This window comes from Hemiscyllium ocellatum, chromosome 37, assembly GCF_020745735.1.
Source record: "Hemiscyllium ocellatum isolate sHemOce1 chromosome 37, sHemOce1.pat.X.cur, whole genome shotgun sequence".
In the NCBI taxonomy this organism is placed as follows: domain Eukaryota; kingdom Metazoa; phylum Chordata; class Chondrichthyes; order Orectolobiformes; family Hemiscylliidae; genus Hemiscyllium; species Hemiscyllium ocellatum.
Genome location: NC_083437.1, coordinates 44,299,233 through 44,319,678, shown reverse-complemented (window position 1 = coordinate 44,319,678; position 20,446 = coordinate 44,299,233). Strand labels below are relative to the sequence as shown.

The 20,446-nt window shown below is 47.4% G+C and overlaps 3 protein-coding genes across 5 annotated transcripts in view; 1 reads left to right on the top strand and 2 right to left on the bottom strand.

The window, feature by feature from the left end:
• LOC132833633 (polyhomeotic-like protein 2) overlaps window positions 1-20,446 on the top strand; it is a 470,309-nt gene that overhangs the window by 165,468 nt on the left and 284,395 nt on the right. The window lies entirely within an intron of this gene.
• LOC132833538 (uncharacterized) lies at window positions 127-4,020 on the bottom strand (the record flags this gene model as incomplete). The annotated part of the gene is made up of 2 exons (XM_060851899.1): window positions 127-291; window positions 3,976-4,020. Coding segments are annotated over 2 exons (210 nt in total), but the record flags the coding sequence as incomplete, so codon positions are not given.
• LOC132833537 (putative uncharacterized protein DDB_G0271982) lies at window positions 5,815-19,192 on the bottom strand. Its single transcript, XM_060851898.1, has 3 exons — window positions 19,133-19,192; window positions 18,905-19,027; window positions 5,815-5,991 (listed from the first exon to the last, which is right to left on the bottom strand). Exons 1-3 carry the CDS (start codon window positions 19,190-19,192, stop codon window positions 5,815-5,817), a joined length of 360 nt encoding a protein of 119 aa, XP_060707881.1.

Here is a 20,446-nt window from a genome sequence, read left to right as displayed (position 1 = left end):
GCTCGCGTTTTCTCCCGCTCGCTCGCATTTTCTCTCTCTCTCTCTTGCTTTTTTCTGGGATGCATTTTTCTTGCATGCTTTCTCTCGCTCGCTTTTTGTCTCGCCCGCTCGCTTTTTCTGTCTGTCTCACTTTTTGTCTCGCTTGATTTTTCGCTCGCTCGCGTTTTCTCCCGCTCGCTCGCATTTTCTCTCTCTCTCTCTTGCTTTTTTCTGGGATGCATTTTTCTTGCATGCTTTCTCTCGCTCTTGCTTTTCCTCTCGCTCTTGATTTTCCTCTCGCTCTTGCTTTTTCTGTCAGTCTCTCGCTTTCTCGTGTTTTCTCTCTCTCGCTCTTTTTTCTGGCATGCATTTTTCTGGCATGCATTTTTCTCGCTCTCGCTTTTTCTCTCGCTCACTTTTTCTCTCAGTCTCGCTCGCTTTTTCTGTCTGGCTCGCTCGTTTTTTCTGGCATGCATTTTTCTTGCGTGCTTCCTCTCACTCGCTTTTTCGCTTTCTCTCGCTCTCGCTTTTTTTCAGGCTCTCGCTTTTTCTCTCGCTCGCTCGCATTTTCTCTCTCTCGCTTTTTTCTGGCATGCATTTTTCTTGCATGCTTTCTTGCTCTCGCTTTTTCTGTCTGACGCGCTCGCTTTTTCTGTCTGACGCGCTCGCTTTTTCTGTCTGACGCGCTCGCTTTTTCTGTCTCGCTTTCTGTCTGTCTTGCTCGCTTTTTGTCTCGCTCGCTCGCTTTTTCCGTCTGTCTGGCTCGCTTTTTGTCTCTGGCATGCATTCTCTCGCTCGCTTTTTCTCTCGCTCGCTTTTTCTCTCGCTCGCTTTTTCTCTCGCTCGCTTTCTTTTCGGGCATGCATTTTTCTTGCATGCTTTCTCTCGCTCGCTTTTTCTCACTCGCTCGCTTTTTCTCGCTCGCTCACTTTTTCTGTCTGTCTTGCTTTTTGTCTCGCTCGCTCGCTTTTTGCCTCGCTCGCGTTTTCTCCCGCTCGCTCGCATTTTCTCTCTCTCTCTCTTGCTTTTTTTCTGGGATGCATTTTTCATGCATGCTTTCTCTCGCTCTCTCGCTTTTTCTCTCGCTCTCTCGCTTTTTCTCTCGCTTTTTCTCTCGCTCTCTCGCTTTCTCTCTCGTGTTTTCTCTCTCGCTCTTTTTTCTGGCATGCATTATTCTTGCATGCTTTCTCTCGCTCTCGCTTTTTGTCTCGCTCGCTTTTTCTGTCTGGCTCGCTTTTTCTGTCTGTCTGGCTCGCTTTTTCTGTCTGGCTCGCTTTTTCTGTCTGGCTCGCTTTTTCTGTCTCTCGCTTTTTGTCTGGCTCGCTTTTTCTGTCTCTCGCTTTTTGTCTGGCTCGCTTTTTCTGTCTGGCTCGCTCGCTTTTTCTGTCTGGCTCGCTCGCTTTTTGTCTCGCTCGCTTTTTCTGTCTGGCTCGCTCGCTTTTTCTGTCTGTCTCTCGCTTTTTGTCTCGCTCGCTTTTTCTGTCTGTCTCGCTCGCTTTTTCTGTCTCGCTCGCTTTTTCTGTCTGGCTCGCTCGCTTTTTCTGTCTGTCTCTCGCTTTTTGTCTCGCTCGCTTTTTCTGTCTGGCTCGCTCGCTTTTTCTGTCTGTCTCTCGCTTTTTGTCTCCCTCGCTTTTTCTGTCTGTCTGGCTCGCTTTTTCTGTCTGTCTGGCTCGCTTTTTCTGTCTGGCTCGCTCGCTTTTTCTGTCTGGCTCGCTCGCTTTTTCTGTCTGGCTCGCTCGCTTTTTCTGTCTGGCTCGCTCGCTTTTTCTGTCTGGCTCGCTCACTTTTTCTGTCTGTCTCTCGCTTTTTGTCTCGCTCGCTTTTTCTGTCTGTCTCACTCGCTTTTTCTGTCTGTCTCTCTCGCTTTTTGTCTCCCTCGCTTTTTCTGTCTGTCTCGCTCGCTTTTTCTGGCTCGCTCGCTTTTTCTGTCTCGCTCGCTTTTTCTGGCTCGCTCGCTTTTTCTGGCTCGCTCGCTTTTTCTGTCTGTCTCTCGCTTTTTGTCTCCCTCGCTTTTTCTGTCTGTCTCGCTCACTTTTTCTGTCTGTCTCGCTTTTTGTCTCGCTCGCTCGCTTTTTGCCTCGCTCGCGTTTTCTCCCGCTCGCTCGCATTTTCTCTCTCGCTCTCTTGCTTTTTTTCTGGGATGCATTTTTCTTGCATGCTTTCTCTCGCTTTTTCTCTCGCTCTCTCGCTTTTTCTCTCGCTCTCGCTTTTTCTCTCGCTCTCTCGCTTTCTCTCTCGTGTTTTCTCTCTCGCTCTTTTTTCTGGCATGCATTATTCTTGCATGCTTTCTCTCGGTCTCGCTTTTTGTCTCGCTCGCTTTTTCTGTCTATCTCGCTCGCTTTTTCTGTCTGTCTCGCTCGCTTTTTTTGTCTGGCTCGCTTTTTTTGTCTGGCTCGCTTTTTCTGTCTGGCTCGCTTTTTCTGTCTGGCTCGCTTTTTCTGTCTCTCGCTTTTTGTCTGGCTCGCTTTTTCTGTCTGGCTCGCTTTTTCTGTCTGGCTCGCTCGCTTTTTCTGTCTGGCTCGCTCGCTTTTTCTGTCTGGCTCGCTCGCTTTTTCTGTCTGGCTCGCTCGTTTTTTCTGGCATGCATTTTTCTTGCGTGCTTCCTCTCACTCGCTTTTTCGCTTTCTCTCGCTCTCGCTTTTTTTCAGGCTCTCGCTTTTTCTCTCGCTCGCTCGCATTTTCTCTCTCTCGCTTTTTTCTGGCATGCATTTTTCTTGCATGCTTTCTTGCTCTCGCTTTTTCTGTCTGACGCGCTCGCTTTTTCTGTCTGACGCGCTCGCTTTTTCTGTCTGACGCGCTCGCTTTTTCTGTCTCGCTTTCTGTCTGTCTTGCTCGCTTTTTGTCTCGCTCGCTCGCTTTTTCCGTCTGTCTGGCTCGCTTTTTGTCTCTGGCATGCATTCTCTCGCTCGCTTTTTCTCTCGCTCGCTTTTTCTCTCGCTCGCTTTTTCTCTCGCTCGCTTTTTCTCTCGCTCGCTTTTTCTCTCGCTCGCTTTCTTTTCGGGCATGCATTTTTCTTGCATGCTTTCTCTCGCTCGCTTTTTCTCACTCGCTCGCTTTTTCTCGCTCGCTCACTTTTTCTGTCTGTCTTGCTTTTTGTCTCGCTCGCTCGCTTTTTGCCTCGCTCGCGTTTTCTCCCGCTCGCTCGCATTTTCTCTCTCTCTCTCTTGCTTTTTTTCTGGGATGCATTTTTCATGCATGCTTTCTCTCGCTCTCTCGCTTTTTCTCTCGCTCTCTCGCTTTTTCTCTCGCTTTTTCTCTCGCTCTCTCGCTTTCTCTCTCGTGTTTTCTCTCTCGCTCTTTTTTCTGGCATGCATTATTCTTGCATGCTTTCTCTCGCTTTCGCTTTTTGTCTCGCTCGCTTTTTCTGTCTGGCTCGCTTTTTCTGTCTGTCTGGCTCGCTTTTTCTGTCTGGCTCGCTTTTTCTGTCTGGCTCGCTTTTTCTGTCTGGCTCGCTTTTTCTGTCTCTCGCTTTTTGTCTGGCTCGCTTTTTCTGTCTCTCGCTTTTTGTCTGGCTCGCTTTTTCTGTCTGGCTCGCTCGCTTTTTCTGTCTGGCTCGCTCGCTTTTTCTGTCTGTCTCTCGCTTTTTGTCTCGCTCGCTTTTTCTGTCTGTCTCGCTCGCTTTTTCTGTCTCTCTCGCTTTTTCTGTCTGGCTCGCTCGCTTTTTCTGTCTGTCTCTCGCTTTTTGTCTCGCTCGCTTTTTCTGTCTGGCTCGCTCGCTTTTTCTGTCTGTCTCTCGCTTTTTGTCTCCCTCGCTTTTTCTGTCTGTCTGGCTCGCTTTTTCTGTCTGTCTGGCTCGCTTTTTCTGTCTGGCTCGCTCGCTTTTTCTGTCTGGCTCGCTCGCTTTTTCTGTCTGGCTCGCTCGCTTTTTCTGTCTGTCTCTCGCTTTTTGTCTCGCTCGCTTTTTCTGTCTGTCTCACTCGCTTTTTCTGTCTGTCTCTCTCGCTTTTTGTCTCCCTCGCTTTTTCTGTCTGTCTCGCTCGCTTTTTCTGGCTCGCTCGCTTTTTCTGTCTCGCTCGCTTTTTCTGGCTCGCTCGCTTTTTCTGGCTCGCTCGCTTTTTCTGTCTGTCTCTCGCTTTTTGTCTCCCTCGCTTTTTCTGTCTGTCTCGCTCACTTTTTCTGTCTGTCTCGCTTTTTGTCTCGCTCGCTCGCTTTTTGCCTCGCTCGCGTTTTCTCCCGCTCGCTCGCATTTTCTCTCTCGCTCTCTTGCTTTTTTTCTGGGATGCATTTGTCTTGCATGCTTTCTCTCGCTTTTTCTCTCGCTCTCTCGCTTTTTCTCTCGCTCTCGCTTTTTCTCTCGCTCTCTCGCTTTTTCTCTCGCTCTCTCGCTTTCTCTCTCGTGTTTTCTCTCTCGCTCTTTTTTCTGGCATGCATTATTCTTGCATGCTTTCTCTCGGTCTCGCTTTTTGTCTCGCTTGCTTTTTCTGTCTATCTCGCTCGCTTTTTCTGTCTGTCTCGCTCGCTTTTTTTGTCTGGCTCGCTTTTTCTGTCTGGCTCGCTTTTTCTGTCTGGCTCGCTTTTTCTGTCTCTCGCTTTTTGTCTGGCTCGCTTTTTCTGTCTGGCTCGCTCGCTTTTTCTGTCTGGCTCGCTCGCTTTTTCTGTCTGGCTCGCTCGCTTTTTCTGTCTGGCTCGCTCGCTTTTTCTGTCTGGCTCGCTCGCTTTTTCTGTCTGGCTCGCTCGCTTTTTCTTTTTGTCTCCCTCGCTTTTTCTGTCTGTCTCCCTCGCTTTTTCTGTCTCCCTCGCTTTTTCTGTCTCCCTCGCTTTTTCTGGCTCGCTCGCTTTTTCTGGCTCGCTCGCTTTTTCTGGCTCGCTCGCTTTTTCTGTCTGGCTCGCTCGCTTTTTCTGTCTGTCTCTCGCTTTTTGTCTCCCTCGCTTTTTCTGTCTGTCTCTCGCTTTTTGTCTCGCTCGCTCGCTTTTTCTGTCTGTCTCGCTCGCTTTTTCTGTCTGTCTCGCTCGCTTTTTCTGTCTGTCTCGCTCGCTTTTTCTGTCTGTCTCGCTCGCTTTTTCTGTCTGTCTCGCTCGCTTTTTCTGTCTGTCTGGCTCGCTTTTTCTGTCTCGCTCGCTTTTTCTGTCTCGCTCACTTTTTCTGTCTGTCTGGCTCGCTTTTTCTGTCTGTCTCTCGCTTTTTGTCTCGCTCTTTTCTGTCTGTCTCGCTCGCTTTTTCTGTCTGTCTGGCTCGCTTTTTCTGTCTGTCTCTCGCTTTTTGTCTCGCTCTTTTCTGTCTGTCTCGCTCGCTTTTTCTGTCTGTCTGGCTCGCTTTTTCTGTCTGTCTCTCGCTTTTTGTCTCGCTCGCTCGCTTTTTCTGTCTGTCTCGCTCGCTTTTTCTGTCTGGCTCGCTTTTTCTGTCTGTCTGGCTCGCTTTTTCTGTCTGTCTCGCTCGCTTTTTCTGTCTGTCTGGCTCGCTTTTTCTGTCTGCCTGGCTCGCTTTTTCTGTCTGTCTGTCTCGCTTTTTGTCTCTGGCATGCATTCTCTCGCTCGCTTTTTTCTGTCTGTCTCGCTCGCTTTTTCTCTCTCTCGTTTTTTTTCTGGCAGGCATTTTTCTTGCATGCTTTCTCTCGCTCGCTTTTTCTCACTCGCTCGCTTTTTGTCTCGCTCGCTTTTTGTCTCGCTCGCTCACTTTTTCTGTCTGTCTCGCTTTTTGTCTCGCTCGATTTTTCGCTCCCTCGCGTTTTCTCCCGCTCGCTCACATTTTCTCTCTCTCTCTCTCTCGCTTTTTTCTGGGATACATTTTTCTTGCACGCTTTCTGTCGGGCTCTCGCTTTTTCTGTCGGGCTCTCGCTTTTTCTGTCGGGCTCTCGCTTTTTCTGTCGGGCTCTCGCTATATCTGTCGGGCTCTCGCTATATCTGTCGGGCTCTCGCTTTCTCTGTCGGGCTCTCGCTTTCTCTGTCGGGCTCTCGCTTTCTCTGTCGGGCCCTCGCTTTCTCTGTCGGGCCCTCGCTTTCTCTGTCGGGCTCTCGCTTTCTCTGTCGGGCTCTCGCTTTCTCTGTCGATTTTTCTTTCTCTCGCTCTTTTTTCTGGCATGCATTTTTCTTGTGTGCTTTCTCTCACTCGCTTTTTCGCTTTCTCTCGCTCTTGCTTTTTCTCTCGGTCTCTCGCATTTTCTCTCGAGTTTTCTCTCTCTCTCGCTTTTTTTTCTGGCATGCATTTTTCCTGCATGCTTTCTCTCGCTCTCGCTTTTTCTCTCGCTTACTTTTTCTGTGGGTCTCGCTCGTTTTTTTTTGTCGGTCTCGCTCACTTTTTTTTGTCTGTCGCTTTTTTTGCATTCTTTTTCTGTCGCTCTCGCTTTTTCTCTCTCGATTTTTCTCGCTCGCTCACTTTTTCTCTGTCTTGCGCTTTTTCCTCTGTCTCACGCTCTCGCGCTTTCTCTCTCGCTCGGTTTTTCTGTCTCTCTCTCGCTTTTTCCCCCTCTCGCTTTTTCCCTCTCTCGCTTTTTTTCTGGCATGCATTTTTGTGCATGCTTTCTCTCACTCTCGCTTTTTCTCTCGCTCGCTTTTTCTGTGGGTCTCGCTCGCTTTTTTTGTCGGTCTCGCTCACTTTTTCTGTCTCTGTCGCTTTTTTTCGTTCCTTTCTGTCGCTCTCGCTTTTTCTCTCGATTTTTCTCGCTCGCTCACTTTTTCTCTGTCTCAACGCTCTCACGCTCTCTCGCTCGCCTTTTCTCTCTCGCTCGCTTTTTCTGTCTGTCTCTCGCTTTTTCTCTGTCTTGCTTTTTCTCGCTTGCTCTTTTTCTCACTCTCGCTCGCTTTTTCTCTCTCTCTCGCACTTTTTCTCTCGCTTTTTTTCTGGCATGCATTTTTCTTGCATGCTTTCTCTCGCTCGTGCTTTCTCTCGCTTGCTTTTTCTGTGGGTCTCGCTCGCTTTTTGTCTCGCCCGCTCGCTTTTTCTGTCTGTCCCGCGATTTGTCTCGCTCGCATTTTCTCCCGCTCGCTCGCATTTTCTCTCCCTCTCTCGCTTTTTTGTGATGCATTTTTCTTGCATGCTTTCTGTCGCTCGCCTTTTCCTCTCGCTCTCGCTTTTTCTGTCGGTCTCTCGCTTTCTCTCTCGTGTTTTCTCTCTCTCGCTCTTTTTTTCTTGCATGCTTTCTCTCGCTCTTGCTTTTTCTCTCGCTCGCTTTTTCTGTGGGTCTTGCTGGTTTTTTTTGTCGGTCTCACTCGCTTTTTTTGTCTCTGTCGCTTTTTTTGCGTTTTTTTCTGTCGCTCTCGCTTTTTCTCTCTCAATTTTTCTCGCTCGCTCACTTTTTCTCTGTCTTGCGCTTTTTCCTCTGTCTCACTTTTTCTCTCGCTCGCTCGCTTTTTCTGTCTGTCTCGCTCGCTTTTTTCTGGCATGCATTTTTCTTGCATGCTTTCTCGCTCTCACTTTTTCTCTCGCTCGCTCGCTCGCTTTTTCTGTCTGTCTCGCTCGCTTTTTTCTGGCATGCATTTTTCTTGCATGCTTTCTCTTGCTCTCGCTTTTTCGCTCGGTTTTTCTGTCTGACTCACTCGCTTTTTCTGTCTGTCTCGCTTTCTGTTTGTCTCGCTCGCTCGCTTTTTCTGTCTGGCTCGCTTTTTGTCTCTGGCATGCATTCTCTCACTCGCATTTTCTCCCGCTCGCTCACTTTTTCTGTCTCGCTCGCTTTTTTTGCATTCTTTTTCTGTCACTCTCTCACTTTTTCTCTCTCGATTTTTCTCGCTCGCTCGCTTTTTCTCTGTCTCGTGCTTTATCTCTGTCTCGCGCTCTCGCGCTTTTTCTCTCTCGGTCGCCTTTTCTCTCTCATTCATTTTTTCTGTCTGTCGCTCGCTTTTTCTCTCGCTTTTTCACTCGCTCATTTTATCTGTCACGCTCGCTTTTTCGCTTGCTTTTTCTGTCTGTCTCGCTTGCTTTTTCTGTCTGTCTCGCTCGCTTTTTGTCTCGCTCGTTCGCTCTTTGTCTCGCTCGCTCACCTTTTCTGTCTGTCTCGCTCGCTTTTTCTGTCTGTCTCGCTCTCGCTTTTTTCTGGGATGCATTTTTCTTGCATGCTTTCTCTCGCTCTCGCTTTTTCTGTCGGGCTCTCGCTTTTTCTGTCGGGCTCTCGCTTTTTCTGTCGGGCTCTCGCTTTTTCTGTCGGGCTCTCGCTTTTTCGGTCGGGCTCTCGCTTTTTCGGTCGGGCTCTCGCTTTTTCGGTCGGGCTCTCGCTTTTTCGGTCGGGCTCTCGCTTTTTCGGTCGGGCTCTCGCTTTTTCGGTCGGGCTCTCGCTTTCTCTCTCTCGCTCTTTTTTCTGGCATGCATTTTTCTTGCATGCTTTCTCTCGCTCGCTTTTTCTCTCGCTCTCGCTTTTTCTGTCGGTCTCTTGCTTTTTCTCTCGCTCTCGCGTTTTCTGTTGGTGTCTCGCTTTTTCTCTCGAGTTTTCTCTCTCTCTCGCTTTTTTTCTGGCATGCATTTTTCTTGCATGCTTTCTCTCGCTCGCTTTTTGTCTCGCTCGCTATTTCTGTCTGTCTCGCTCGCTATTTCTGTCTGTCTTGCTCGCTATTTCTGTCTGACTCGCTTTTTGTCACTCGCTCACTTTTTTTCTGTCTCGCTTGCTTGCTTTTTCTGTCTCGCTCGTTTTTTGTCGCTCGCTTTTTCTTACTCGCTCGCTTTTTCTGTCTGTCTCGCTCGCTTTTTGTCTCGCTCGCTTTTTCTGTCTGTCTGTCTCTCGCTTTTCCTCTCTCTCTCTCTCTCTCGCTTTTTCTCTCTCTCGCTTTTTTTCTGGCATGCATTTTTCTTGCATGCTTTCTCGCTCTCGCTTTTTCTCTCGCTCGCTTTTTCTCACTCACTCGCTTTTTCTGTCTGTCTGTCTCGCTCGCTTTTTGTCTTGCTCGCTTTTTTCTGGCATGCATTTCTCATGCATGCTTTCTCGCTCTCGCCTTTTCTCTCGCTCGCTCGTTTTTTCTGTCTCGCTCGCTTTTTGTCTCGCTTTTACAGTCTCGCTCGCTTTTGCTGTTGCTCTCTTGCTTTTTCTCTCTATCTCGCTTTTTCTGTCTTGCTCGCTTTTTCTGTCTGTCGTGCTTTTTGTCTCGCTCGCTTGTTTTTTCAGTCTTGCTCGCTTTTGCTGTCGCTCCCTCGCGTTTTCTCTCTATCTCGCTTTTTCTGTTGGTCTCACTCGCTTTTTGGTCTCGATCGCTTTTTTTGTTGGTCTCGCTTACTTTTTTTTGCATTCTTTTTCTCTGTCTTGCGCTTTTTCTCTGTCTTGCGCTTTTTCTCTGTCTTGCGCTTTTCTCTCTCGCTCGCTTTTTCTCTCTCTCGCGCACTTTTTTTCTCTCTCGCGCTTGTTCTCTCTCGCGCACTTTTTGTCTCGCTCGCTTTCTGTCTAGCTTTTTCTCTCTCGCTCGCTTTTTCTCTCTCTCGCGCACTTTTTTTCTCTCTCGCGCTTGTTCTCTCTCGCGCACTTTTTGTCTCGCTCGCTTTCTGTCTAGCTTTTTCTCTCTCGCTCGCTTTTTCTCTCTTTCGCTGGCTTTTTCTCGCTGGATTTTTATCTCCTCTTTCGCTTTTCCTCTCGCTCTCGCTTTTTCTCTCTTGTTCGCTTTTTCTCTCGCTGTTTCTTTTTCTCTCTCACTGTTTCTTTTCCTCTCACTCGCTTTTTCTTTCACGCGCTCGCTTTTTCTCTCTCGCTCGCTTTTTCAGTCTTGCTCGCTTTTGCTGTCGCTCCCTTGCTTTTTCTCTCATTCTCGCTTTTTCTGTCTTGCTTGCTTTTTTTTGCATTCTCTTTCTTTCGCTCTCTCGCTTTTTCTCGCTCGCTCACTTTTTCTCTGTCTCGCGCTTTTTCTCTGTCTCGCGCTCTTGCGCTTTTTTTCTCTCTCGCGCTTTTTCTCGCTTTTTCTCTCTCTCTCGCTTTTTCTCTCGCATGCTTCTTTTCTGGCATGCATTTTACTTGCATGCTTTGTCTCTCGCTCTCGCTTTGTCTCTCGAGTTCGCTTTTTCTCTCGCCTTTTCTCTCGCCTTTTCTCTCGCTCGCTGGCTTTTTCTCGCTGGCTTTTTATCTCCTCTTTCGCTTTTTCTCTCGCTCTCTTTTTCTCTCTCGCTGTTTCTTTTCCTCTCGCTCACTTTTACTGTCGCGCTCTCGCTTTTTATTTCGCACGCTCGCTTTTTCTCTCTCTCTCTATCTCTCGCTCGCTTTTTTTGTCTCGCTCACTTTTTCTCTCTCGCGCTCGCTTTTGCTGTCGCTCCCTCGCTTTTTCTCATTCTCGCTTTTTCTGTCGGTCTCGCTCGCTTTTTTTTTGCATTCTTTTTCTTTCGCTCTCTCGCTTTTTCTCTTGCTTTTTCTCTCTCGCTTTTTCTCTCGCACACTCCTTTTCTGGCATGCATTTTACTTGCATACTTTTTCTCTCGCTCTTGCTTTGTCTCTCGTTCGCTTTTTCTCACTCGCTTTTTCTCTCACCTTTTCTCTCGCTCGCTTGTTCCCTCTCTCGCTCTCGCTTTTTCTCTCGCTCTCGCTTTTTCTCTCGCTCTCGCTTTTTCTCTCGCTCACTTTTACTGTCGCGCTCTCACTTTTTCTTTCGCGCGCTCGCTTTTTCTCTCTCGGTCTCTAGCTTTTTCTCTATCTCTCGCTCACTTTTTTTGTCTCGCTCGCTTTTTTGGTCTCGCTCGCTTTTGCTGTCGCTCCCTCGCTTTTGCTGTCGGTCTCGCTCGCTTTTTCTGTCTCGCTCGCTTTTTTTGCATTCTTTTTCTTTCGCTCTCTCGCTTTTTCTCGATTTTTCTCTGTCTCGCGCTTTTTCTCTGTCTCGCGCTTTTTCTCTGTCTCGCGCTTTTTCTCTGTCTCGCGCTTTTTCTCTGTCTCGCACTCTCGCGCTTTTTCTCTCTCATGTTTTTTCTCTCTTGTGCCTTTCTCTCGCTTTTTTTCTCTCTCTCACTTTTTTTCTCGCATGCTTTGTCTCTCGCTCTCGCTTTGTCTCTTGAGTTCGCTTTTTCTCTCGCTTTTTCTCTCTCGCTCGCTTTTTCTGTCTGTCTCGCTCGCTTTTTGTCTCGCTCGCTCGCTTTTTCAGTCTCGCTCACTTTTTCTGTCATGCTCTCTTTTGCTGTTGCTCTCTCGCTTTTTCTCTCTATCTCGCTTTTTCTGTCGGTCGCTCGCTTTTTACCTCCTCTTTTGCTTTTTCTCTCTCGCTGTTTCGTTTCCTCTCTCTCTCGCTTTTTCTCTTTCTGTCGCTCTCGTTTTTTCTGTCGCGCTCTCGCTTTTTCTCTCTTGGTCTCTCTCTCGCTTTTTCTCTCTTGGTCTCTCTCTCGCTGTTTCTTTTTCTCTCTTGCTGTTTCGTTTCCTCGCTCGCTGGCTTTTCCCCTCTCGCTCGCTTTTTATCTTTCTGTCGCTCTCGCTTTTTTCTTGGTCTCGCTCGCTTGTTTTGCACACTTTTTTTTGTCGATCTCTCGCTTTTTCTCTCTCTCGATTTTTCTCGCTCGTTCACTTTTTCTATCTCGCTTTTTCTCGCTCGCTCGCTTTTTCTTCCGCTCGCTCGCATTTCCTCTCTCGCGCTCGCTTTTTCTGTCTTGCTTTGTTTCTCTCTTTTTTGTCAGTCTCACTCGCTTTTTTTCTTGGTCTCGCTCGCTTGTTTTGCACTCTTTTTTTGTCGATCTCTCGCTTTTTCTCTCTCTCGATTTTTCTCGCTCGTTCACTTTTTCTGTCTCGTGCTTTTTCTCTCTCGGTCGCTTTCTCTCTCGCTCGCCTTTTCTCTCTCGCTCGCTTGTTCTGTCTGTCTCTCGCTTTTTCACTTGCTCATTTTATCTGTCACACTCGCTTTTTCACTCGCTTTTTCTGAAAATGTGTTGCTGGTTAAAGCACAGCAGGTCAGGCAGCATCCAAGGAACAGGAAATTTGACGTTTCGGGCCAGAGCCCTTCATCAGGCCCGAAGCGTCGAATTTCCTGTTCCTTGGATGCTGCCTGACCTGCTGTGCTTTAACCAGCAACACATTTTCAGCTGTGATCTCCAGCATCTGCAGACCTCACTTTTCACTCGCTTTTTCTGTCTGTCTCGCTCGCTTTTTCTCACTTGCTCGCTTCTTGTTTCGCCCGCTCGCTTTTTCTGTCGGTCTCACTCGCTTTTTCTCTCTCTCATTTTATCTATCATGCTTGCTTTTTCTCTTGCTCGTTTTTGCTGTCGGTCTCGCTGGCTCGTTTTTTCGCTCGCTTGCTTTTTCTGTCTGTCTCACTCGCTTTTTCGTGCTCTTTTTCTGTTTTTTGTTTCTATTTGCTGTCGCTCTCTTGCATATCTTCTCGCTCTCGCTTTTTCTCTCTCTCGCTCGCTCTTTCTCTCGCTCTCGCTGTTTCTTTTCCTCTCTTGCTCGCTTTTCCCCTCTCACTCGCTTTTTCTCTTTCTGTTGCGCTCGCTTTTACTGTCGCGCGCTCGCTTTTTCTGTCGGTCTCTCACTTTTTCTCTCGCTTTTTTTTCTGGCATGCATTTTTCTTGCATGCTTTTTCTTGCTCGCTTGTTCGCTCGCTCGCTCCATTTTTTTGTCGGTCTCTTGCTCATTTTTTTCGCTTGCTCAGTTTTTTTGTCTCACTCGCTTTTTCGCGCTCTCTTTTTCTGTTATGCACTCTTGCTGTTGCTTTTCTTTTATTTCCTCTCGCTCTATTTTTTTCTCACTCGCTTTTTCACTCTTGCTCACTTTTTCTGTCTCTCGCTTTTTCTCACTCTTTCTCTCTCACTTTTTCTCTCTCTCGCTTGCTCGCTTTTTCTTTTTCCCGCTCGCTTTTTATCTCTTTCGCTTTCTCTCTCGCTCACTTTTTCTCTTTCCATCGCGCTCGCTTTTTCTGTCGTGCGCTCGCTTTTACTGTCGCTCGCTCCCTTTTTCGCTCTCGGTGTCTCGCTTTTTCTCTCTATCTCTCGCTCGCTTTTTCTCACTTGCTCGCTTTTTCTGTCTGTCTCGCTCGCTTTTTTTTGTCTTGCTCGCTTTTTGTCTCGCCTGCTCGTTTTTTCTGTCTGGCTCGTTTTTCTGTCTGGCTCGCTTTTTCTCTCGCTCGCTCGCTTTTTCTCTTGCCCGCTCGTTTTTTCTGTCGGTCTCGCTCGCTTTTTCTCTCTCTCATTTTATCTATCATGCTTGCTTTTTCTCTCGCTCGCTTTTGCTGTCGGTCTCGCTGGCTCGTTTTTTCGCTCGCTTGCTTTTTCTGTCTGTCTCACTCGCTTTTTCGCGCTCTCTTTTTCTGTTTTTTGTTTCTATTTGCTGTCGCTCTCTTGCATATCCTCTCTCTCTCGCTTGCTTTTTCTCGCTCGCCTTTTCTCTCGCTCTCGCTTTTTCTCTCTCTCGCTCGCTTTTTCTGTCGGTCTTGCTCGCTTTTTCTCGCTTGCTCTTTCTCTCGCTCTCGCTCTCGCTGTTTCTTTTCCTCTCTTGCTCGCTTTTCCCCTCTCACTCGCTTTTTCTCTTTCTGTTGCGCTCGCTTTTACTGTCGCGCGCTCACTTTTTCTGTCGGTCTCTCGCTTTTTCTCTCTCGCTTTTTTTTCCTGGCATGCATTTTTCTTGCATGCTTTTTCTCGCTCGCTTTTTCGCTCGCTCGCTCCTTTTTTTTGTCGGTCTCTTGCTCATTTTTTTCGCTCGCTCAGTTTTTTTGTCTCACTCGCTTTTTCGCGCTCTCTTTTTCTGTTATGCACTCTTTTGCTGTTGCTCTCCTTTTTTTCTCTCTCGCTCGCTTTTTTTCTCGCTCGCTTTTTTCTCGCTCACTTTTTCACTCTTGCTCACTTTTTCTGTCTCTCGCTTTTTCTCACTCTTTCTCTCTCACTTTTTCTCTCTCGCTTTTTCTCTCTCTCGCTCACTCGCTTTTTCTCTCTCTCGCTCGCTCGCTTTTTCTCTCTCTCGCTCGCTCGCTTTTTCTCTCTCTCGCTCGCTCGCTTTTTCTCTCTCTCTCCCGCTCGCTTTTTCTCTCTCCCGCTCGCTTTTTCTCTCTCCCACTCGCTTTTTCTCTCTCCCGCTCGCTTTTCTTTTTCCTGCTCGCTTTTTATCTCCTCTTTCGCTTTTTCTCGCTCTCGCTTTTTCTCTCTCGCTCGCTTTTTCTCTTTCCATCGCGCTTGCTTTTTCTGTCGCGCGCTGGCTTTTTCTCTCTGTCTCTCGCTTTTTTTCTCTCTATCTCTCGCTCGCTTTTTCTCTTGCTCGCCTTTTCTGTCTGTCTCACTTGCTTTTTCACTCTCGCTCACCATTTTCTGTCGCTCACTTTTTCCCGCTCGCTTTTTATCTCCTCTTTCGCTTTTTCTCTCGCTCCCACTTTTGCTCTCACTCCTGCTTTTGCTCTCTCGTTCGCTTTTTCTCTTTCTGTCGCGCGCTCGCTTTTACTGTCGCTCGCTCCCTTTTTCGCTCTCGGTCTCTCGCTTTTTCTCTCTCTCTATCTCTTGCTCACTTTTTCTCACTTGCTCGCTTTTTCTGTCTGTCTCGCTCGCTTTTTCTGTCTGTCTCGCTCGCTTGCTTTTTCTGTTGGTATCTCGCTTTTTCTCTCGCACTTTTTTATCTGGCATGCATTTTTCTTGCATGCTTTCTCTCGCTAGCGCTTTTTCTCTCGCTCGCTTTCCCCCTCTCTCGCTTTTTCTCTCGCACACTTCCTTTCTGGCATGCATTTTACTTGCATGCTTTGTCTCTCGCTCTCGCTTTGTCTCTCGAGTTCGCTTTTTCTCACTTGCTTTTTCTCTCGCCTTTTCTCTCGCTCGCTGGCTTTTTCTTGCTGGCTTTTTATCTCCTCTTTCGCTTTTTCTCTCGCTCTCACTTTTTCTCTCGCTGATTCTTTTTCTCTCTCACCTGTTTCTTTTCCTCTTGCTCACTTTTACTCTCGCGCTCTCGCTTTTTCTTTCGCACGCTCGCTTTTTCCCTCTCTCGGTCTCTCGCTTTTTCTCTCTCTCTCGCTCTCTCTCTCTCGCTCACTTTTTGTCTCGCTCGCTTTTTCTCTCTCGCGCTCACTTTTGCTGTCGCTCCCTCGCTTTTTCTCTCATTCTCGCTTTTTCTCTCATTCTCGCTTTTTCTGTCGGTCTCGCTCGCTTTTTCTGTCTTGCTCGCTTTTTTTGCATTCTTTTTCTTTCGCTCTCTCGCTTTTTCTCGCTCGCTCACTTTTTCTCTGTCTCACGTTTTTCTCTGTCTCGCGCTCTGGCACTTTTTCTCTCTCTCATGCTTTTTCTCTCTGGCTTTTTCTCCCTCTCTCTCGCTTTTTCTCTCTCGCTTTTTCTCTCGCACGCTCCTTTTCTGGCATGCATTTTACTTGCATGCTTTGTCTCTCGCTTTGTCTCTCGCTCTCGCTTTGTCTCTCGTTCGCTTTTTTTCACTCGCTTTTTCTTTCGCTCGCTTGTTCCCTCTCTCGCTGGCTTTTTCTCGCTCTAGCTTTTTATCTCCTCTTTCGCTTTTTCTCTCGCTCTCGCTTTTTCTCTCGCTCTCGCTTTTTCTCCTTTTGCTCTCTCGCTGTTTCTTTTGCTCTCGCTCACTTTTACTGTCGCGCTCTCGCTTTTTCTTTTGCGCGCTCGCTTTTTCTCTCTCGGTCTTTCGCTTTGTCTCTATCTCTCGCTCGCTTTTTTTGTCTCGCTCACTTTTTGTCTCGCTCGCTTTTTCTCTCTCGCGCTCACTTTTGCTGTTGCTCCCTCGCTTTTTCTCTCTATCTCGCTTTTTCTGTCGGTCTTGCTCGCTTTTTTTTGCATTCTTTTTCTTTCGCTCTCTAGCTTTTTCTCGATTTTTCTCGCTCGCTCACTTTTTCTCTGTCTCGCGCTTTTTCTCTGTCTCGCGCTTTTTCTCTGTCTCGCGCTTTTTCTCTCTCGCGCTTTTTCTCTCTCGCGCTTTTTCTCTCTCGCGCTTTTTCTCTCGCACACTTTTTTCTCGCATGCTTTGTCTCTCGCTCTTGCTTTGTCTCTCGCTTTTTCTGTCTGTCTCGCTCGCTTTTTGTCTCGCTCGCTTTTTCTGTGTCGCTCACTTTTTCTGTTTGTCTCGCTCGCTTTTTCTGTCTGTCTCGCTTGCTTTTGCTGTCGCTCCCTCGCTTTTTCTCTCTATCTCGCTTTTTCTGTCGGTCTTGCTCGCTTTTTTTTGCATTCTTTTTCTTTCGCTCTCTCGCTTTTTCTCGATTTTTCTCGCTCGCTCACTTTTTCTCTGTCTCGCGCTTTTTCTCTGTCTCGCACTCTTGCGCTTTTTCTCTCTCATGCTTTTTCTCTCTCGCGCCTTTCTCTTGCTTTTTTCTCTCTCTCGCTTTTTCTCTCGCATGCTTTGTCTCTCGCTCTTGCTTTGTCTCTCGAGTTCGCTTTTTCTCTCGCTTTTTCTGTCTGTCTCGCTCGCTTTTTGTCTCGCTCGCTCGCTTTTTCAGTCTCGCTCGCTATTTCTGTCGTGCTCTCTTTTGCTGTTGCTCTCTCGCTTTTTCTCTCTATCTCACTTTTTCTGTCGGTCGCTCGCTTTTTACCTCCTCTTTTGCTTTTTCTCTCTCGCTGTTTCATTTCCTCTCTCACTCGCTTTTTCTCTTTCTGTCGCGCTCTCGTTTTTTCTGTCGCGCTCTCGTTTTTTCTCTCTTGGTCTCTCACTTGCTTTTTCTCTCTTGCTGTTTCGTTTCCTCTCTCGCTGGCTTTTCCCCTCTCGCTCGCTTTTTCTCTTTCTGTCGCTCTCGCTTTTTCCTCTCTCTCGCTCGCTTTTTCTGTCGCGCGCTCGCTTGTTTTTTCTGTCTGTCTAGTTCGTTTTTTGTCTTGCTCGCTTTTTGTCTCGCGCGCTCGCATTTTCTCTTGCTCGCTTTTTCTGTCTGTCTCGCTTGCTTTTTCTCGCTCTCGCTCGCTTTTTATCTCTTTCGCTTTTTCTCTCGCTCTCGCTTTTTCTCTCGCTTCCTTTTTCTCTCTTTCGCTGTTTCTTTTTCTCTCTCTGTTGCGCTCGCTTTTTCTGTTGCGCGCTCGCTTTTTTCTCTCTCGCTTGCTTTTTCTCTTTCTCTCTCGCTGTTTCTTTTTCTCTCTCTGCTCTCTTTTACTGTCATGCTCGCTTTTTCTGTTGCGCGTTGGGTTTTTTCTCTCGCTTGCTTTTTCTGTCTCTCGCGCGCTTTTTCTCGCGCACTTTTTATCCTCTTTCGCTTTTTCTCTCTCTCGCTCGCCTTTTCGTCCCGCTTGCTTTTCCTCTTGCCCGCTCGCTCGCTTTTTCTGTCGGTCGGTCTCGCTTTTTCTGTCGGTCTTGCTTGTTTTTTTGCATTCTTTTTCTGTCGCTCGCTCGCTTTTTCTCTCTTTCTCGCTTACTTTTTCACTGTTTCGTGTTTTTTTCTCTCTCGCTCGCTTTTTCTGTCTGTCTCTTGCTTTTTCTCTCTCTCGCTCGCTTTTTCACTCGCTTTTTCTGTCTGTCTCGCTTGCTTTTTCTTGCTCGCTCGCTTTTTGTCTTGCCTGCTCGCTTTTCCTCTTGCCCGCTCACTTCTACTGTTGGTCTCGCTCGCTTTTTTTGCATTCTTTTTCTGTCGCTCGCTCACTTTTTCTCTGTCTCGCACGTTTTCTCTGCCTTGCGCTCTCATGCTTTTTCTCTCTCGCTTTTTCTGTCTGTCTCTTGCTTTTTCTCTCTCCCGTTTTTTTCACTTGCTCATTTTGTCTGTCTCGCTCACTTTTTCTCTCACCTGCTCGCTTTTTCTCTCGCTCGCTTTTTCTGTCGCTCTTTTTTCTCTCTCGCTTTTTCTCACGCTTTTCTCTCTCTCTCGCTTTTTCTGTCGGTCTCGCTTGCTTTTTCTCTCTCGCTCTCGCTTTTTCTCTCGCTCGCTTTTTCTCTTTCTGTCACTCTCCTTTACTGTCGCGCGCTCGCTTTTTCTGTCTTGCTCTCTTTTGCTATCGCTCTCTCGCTTTATCTCGCTTTTTCTGTTGGTCTCTCGCTTTTTCTCGTTTTTTTTCTGGCATGCATTTTTCGTGCTCGCTTTTTCTCTCTCGTGTTCGCTCGCTTTTTCTGTCGGTCTCTCGCTTTTTCTCTCTCTCCTTTTTTTTGTCGGTCTCTCGCTCAGTTTTTTGCTCGCTTGGTTTTTCTGTCTCACTTGCTTTTTCGCGCTCTCTTTTTCTGTTATGCTCCCTTTTGCTGTTGCTCTCCTTTTTTTTCTCGCTTCTTCTCTCGCTCGCCTTTTCACTCTCGCTCACTTTTTCTGTCTCGCTTTTTCTCACTTTCTCGCTTTTTCTCTCGCTCGCTTGCTTTTTCTCTTGCTCGCTTTTCCCCCTCTCGCTCGCTTTTTCCCGCTCGCTTTTTATCTCCTCTTTCGCTTTCTCTCGCTCTTGCTTTTTCTCTCGCTGTTTCTTTTTCTCTCTCGCTTTTTCTCTTTCTGTCGCTCTCGCTCTTTCTCTTTCTGTTGCGCTCTCGCTTTTTCTCTCTCTCTCTCTATCTCTCGCTCGCTTTTTCTCACTCGCTCGCTTTTTCTGTCTGTCTCGCTCGCTTTTTGTCTCGCCCACTCGCTTATTCTCTTGCTCGCTTTTTCTGTCTGTCTCGCTTTTTGCCTCGCTCGCTTTTTCTATCTGTCTCGCTCGCTTTTTCTGTCTGTCTCGCTCGCTCGCTTTTGCTGTTGCTCTTTTTCTCTCTCTCTCGCTCGCTTTTTCTCTCGCTCGCTTTTTCTCTCGCTCGCTTTTTCTCGTTCGCTGTTTCACTCGCTCACTTTTTGTGTCTCGCTTTTTCTCACTTTTTCGCTCTCGCTCACTCGCTTTTGCTCTCGCTCGCTTTCCTCGCTCGCTTTTTCTCGCTCGTTTTCTCTCGTTCTCGCTTTTTCTCGCTCGCTTTTTCTCGCTCGCTTTTTCTCTCGCTCTCGCTTTTTCTCTCGTTCGCTTTTTGTCTCGCTGTTTCCTTTTCTCTCTCGCTGTTTCTTTTCCTCTCTCGCTCGCTTTTTCTCTCTTGGTCTCTTGCTTTTTCTCTCTCTCTCTCTCTCTACCTCTCGCTCGCTTTTTCTGTCTGTTTCGCTCGCTTTTTGTCTCGCTCGCTTTTTCTCTCTGTCTTGCTCGCTTTTTCTCTCTCTCGCTCGCTTTTGCTGTCGCTCTTTTTTTCTCTCTTTGTGTCTCTCGCTCGCTTTTTCTGTCGTTTTTTTTCTCTTTTTCACTCGCTCGCTCGCTTTTACTCTTGCTCGCTTTTTCTCCCTCTCGCTCGCTTTTTCTCGTTCGTTTTCTCTCGCTCTCGCTTTTTCTCTCTCGCTGTTTCTTTTCCTTTGGCTCACCTTTTCTTTTACTGTCGCGCTCTCGCTTTTTCTCTCTCTCTCTGTGTCTCGCTCGCTTTTTCTCTGGCCCGCTCGCTTTTTCTGTCTGTCTCACTTTTTGTCTCGCTGTTTGTCTCGTTCGCTCGCTTTTTCTCTCGCTGGCTTTTTCAGTCATGCTCTCTTTTACTGTCTCTCGCTCGCTTTTTCTCTCTTGCTCACTTTTCCTCTCTCTCGCTCGCTTTTTCTGTTGGTCTCGCTCGCTTTTTTTGCGTTCTTTTTCTGTTACTCTCTTGCTTTTTCTCTCTCGATTTTTCTCGCTCGCTCGCTTTTTCTCTGTCTCGCGTTCTCGCGCTTTTTTTCACTCGCTCGCTTTTTCCTCTCGCTCACTTTTTCTGTCGGTCTCGCTCACTTTTTCTCTCTCTCATTTTATCTATCATGCTCGCTTTTTCTCTCGCTTGCTCGCTTTTTCTCACTCGCTCGCTTTTTATCTCCTCTTTCGCTTTTTCTCTCGCTTCCTTTTTCTCTCTCTCGCTGTTTCTTTTTCTTTTTCTCTCTCTCGCTCTCTTTTACTGTCGCTCTCGCTTTTTCTGTTGCGCATTGGGTTTTTTCTCTCTATCTCGCTCGCATTTTCTCTCGCTTGCTTTTTCTCTTTCTCTCTCGCTGTTTCTTTTTCTCTCTCTGTCGCACTCGCTTTTTCTGTTGCGCGTTGGGTTTTCAATCAACCTCTATCAAATCTCCCCTAAACCTTCTTTTCTCCAATGAGAACAGCCCCAAGTGCCTCAGCCTTTCCTCATACGATCTTCCTACCATACCAGGCAACATCCTGGTAAACCTCCTCTGTACCCATTCCAGTGCCTCCACATCCTTCCTATAGTATGGCGACCAAAACTGCACACAATACCCCAGATGAGGCCGCACCAGAGTCTTATACAACTGCAACATGACCTCAGGACTCCGGAACTCAATTCCTCTACCAATAAAAGCCAGTACGCCATATGCCTTCTTCCCAGCACTATTTACCTGGATGGCAACTTTCAGAGATCTGTGTACATGGACACCAAGACCCCTCTGCTCATCCACACTACCAAGTATCTGACCATTAGCCCAGTACTCCATCTTCTTGTTACTCTTACCAAAGTGAATCACTTCACACTTAGCTACACTGAACTCCATTTGGCACCTTTCTGCCCAGCTCTGCAGCTTATCTATATCCCGCTGTAACCTGCCACATCCTTCCTCGCTGTCAACAACTCCACCGACTTTCGTATCATCCGCAAACTTGCTCACCCAACCTTCTAGCCCCTCCTCCAGGTCATTTATAAAAATGACAAACAGTAATGGTCCCAAAACAGATCCTTGCGGAACACCGCTAGTAACTGCACTCCAAGATTAACCTTTACCATCAACTACTACCCTCTGTCTTCTTCCA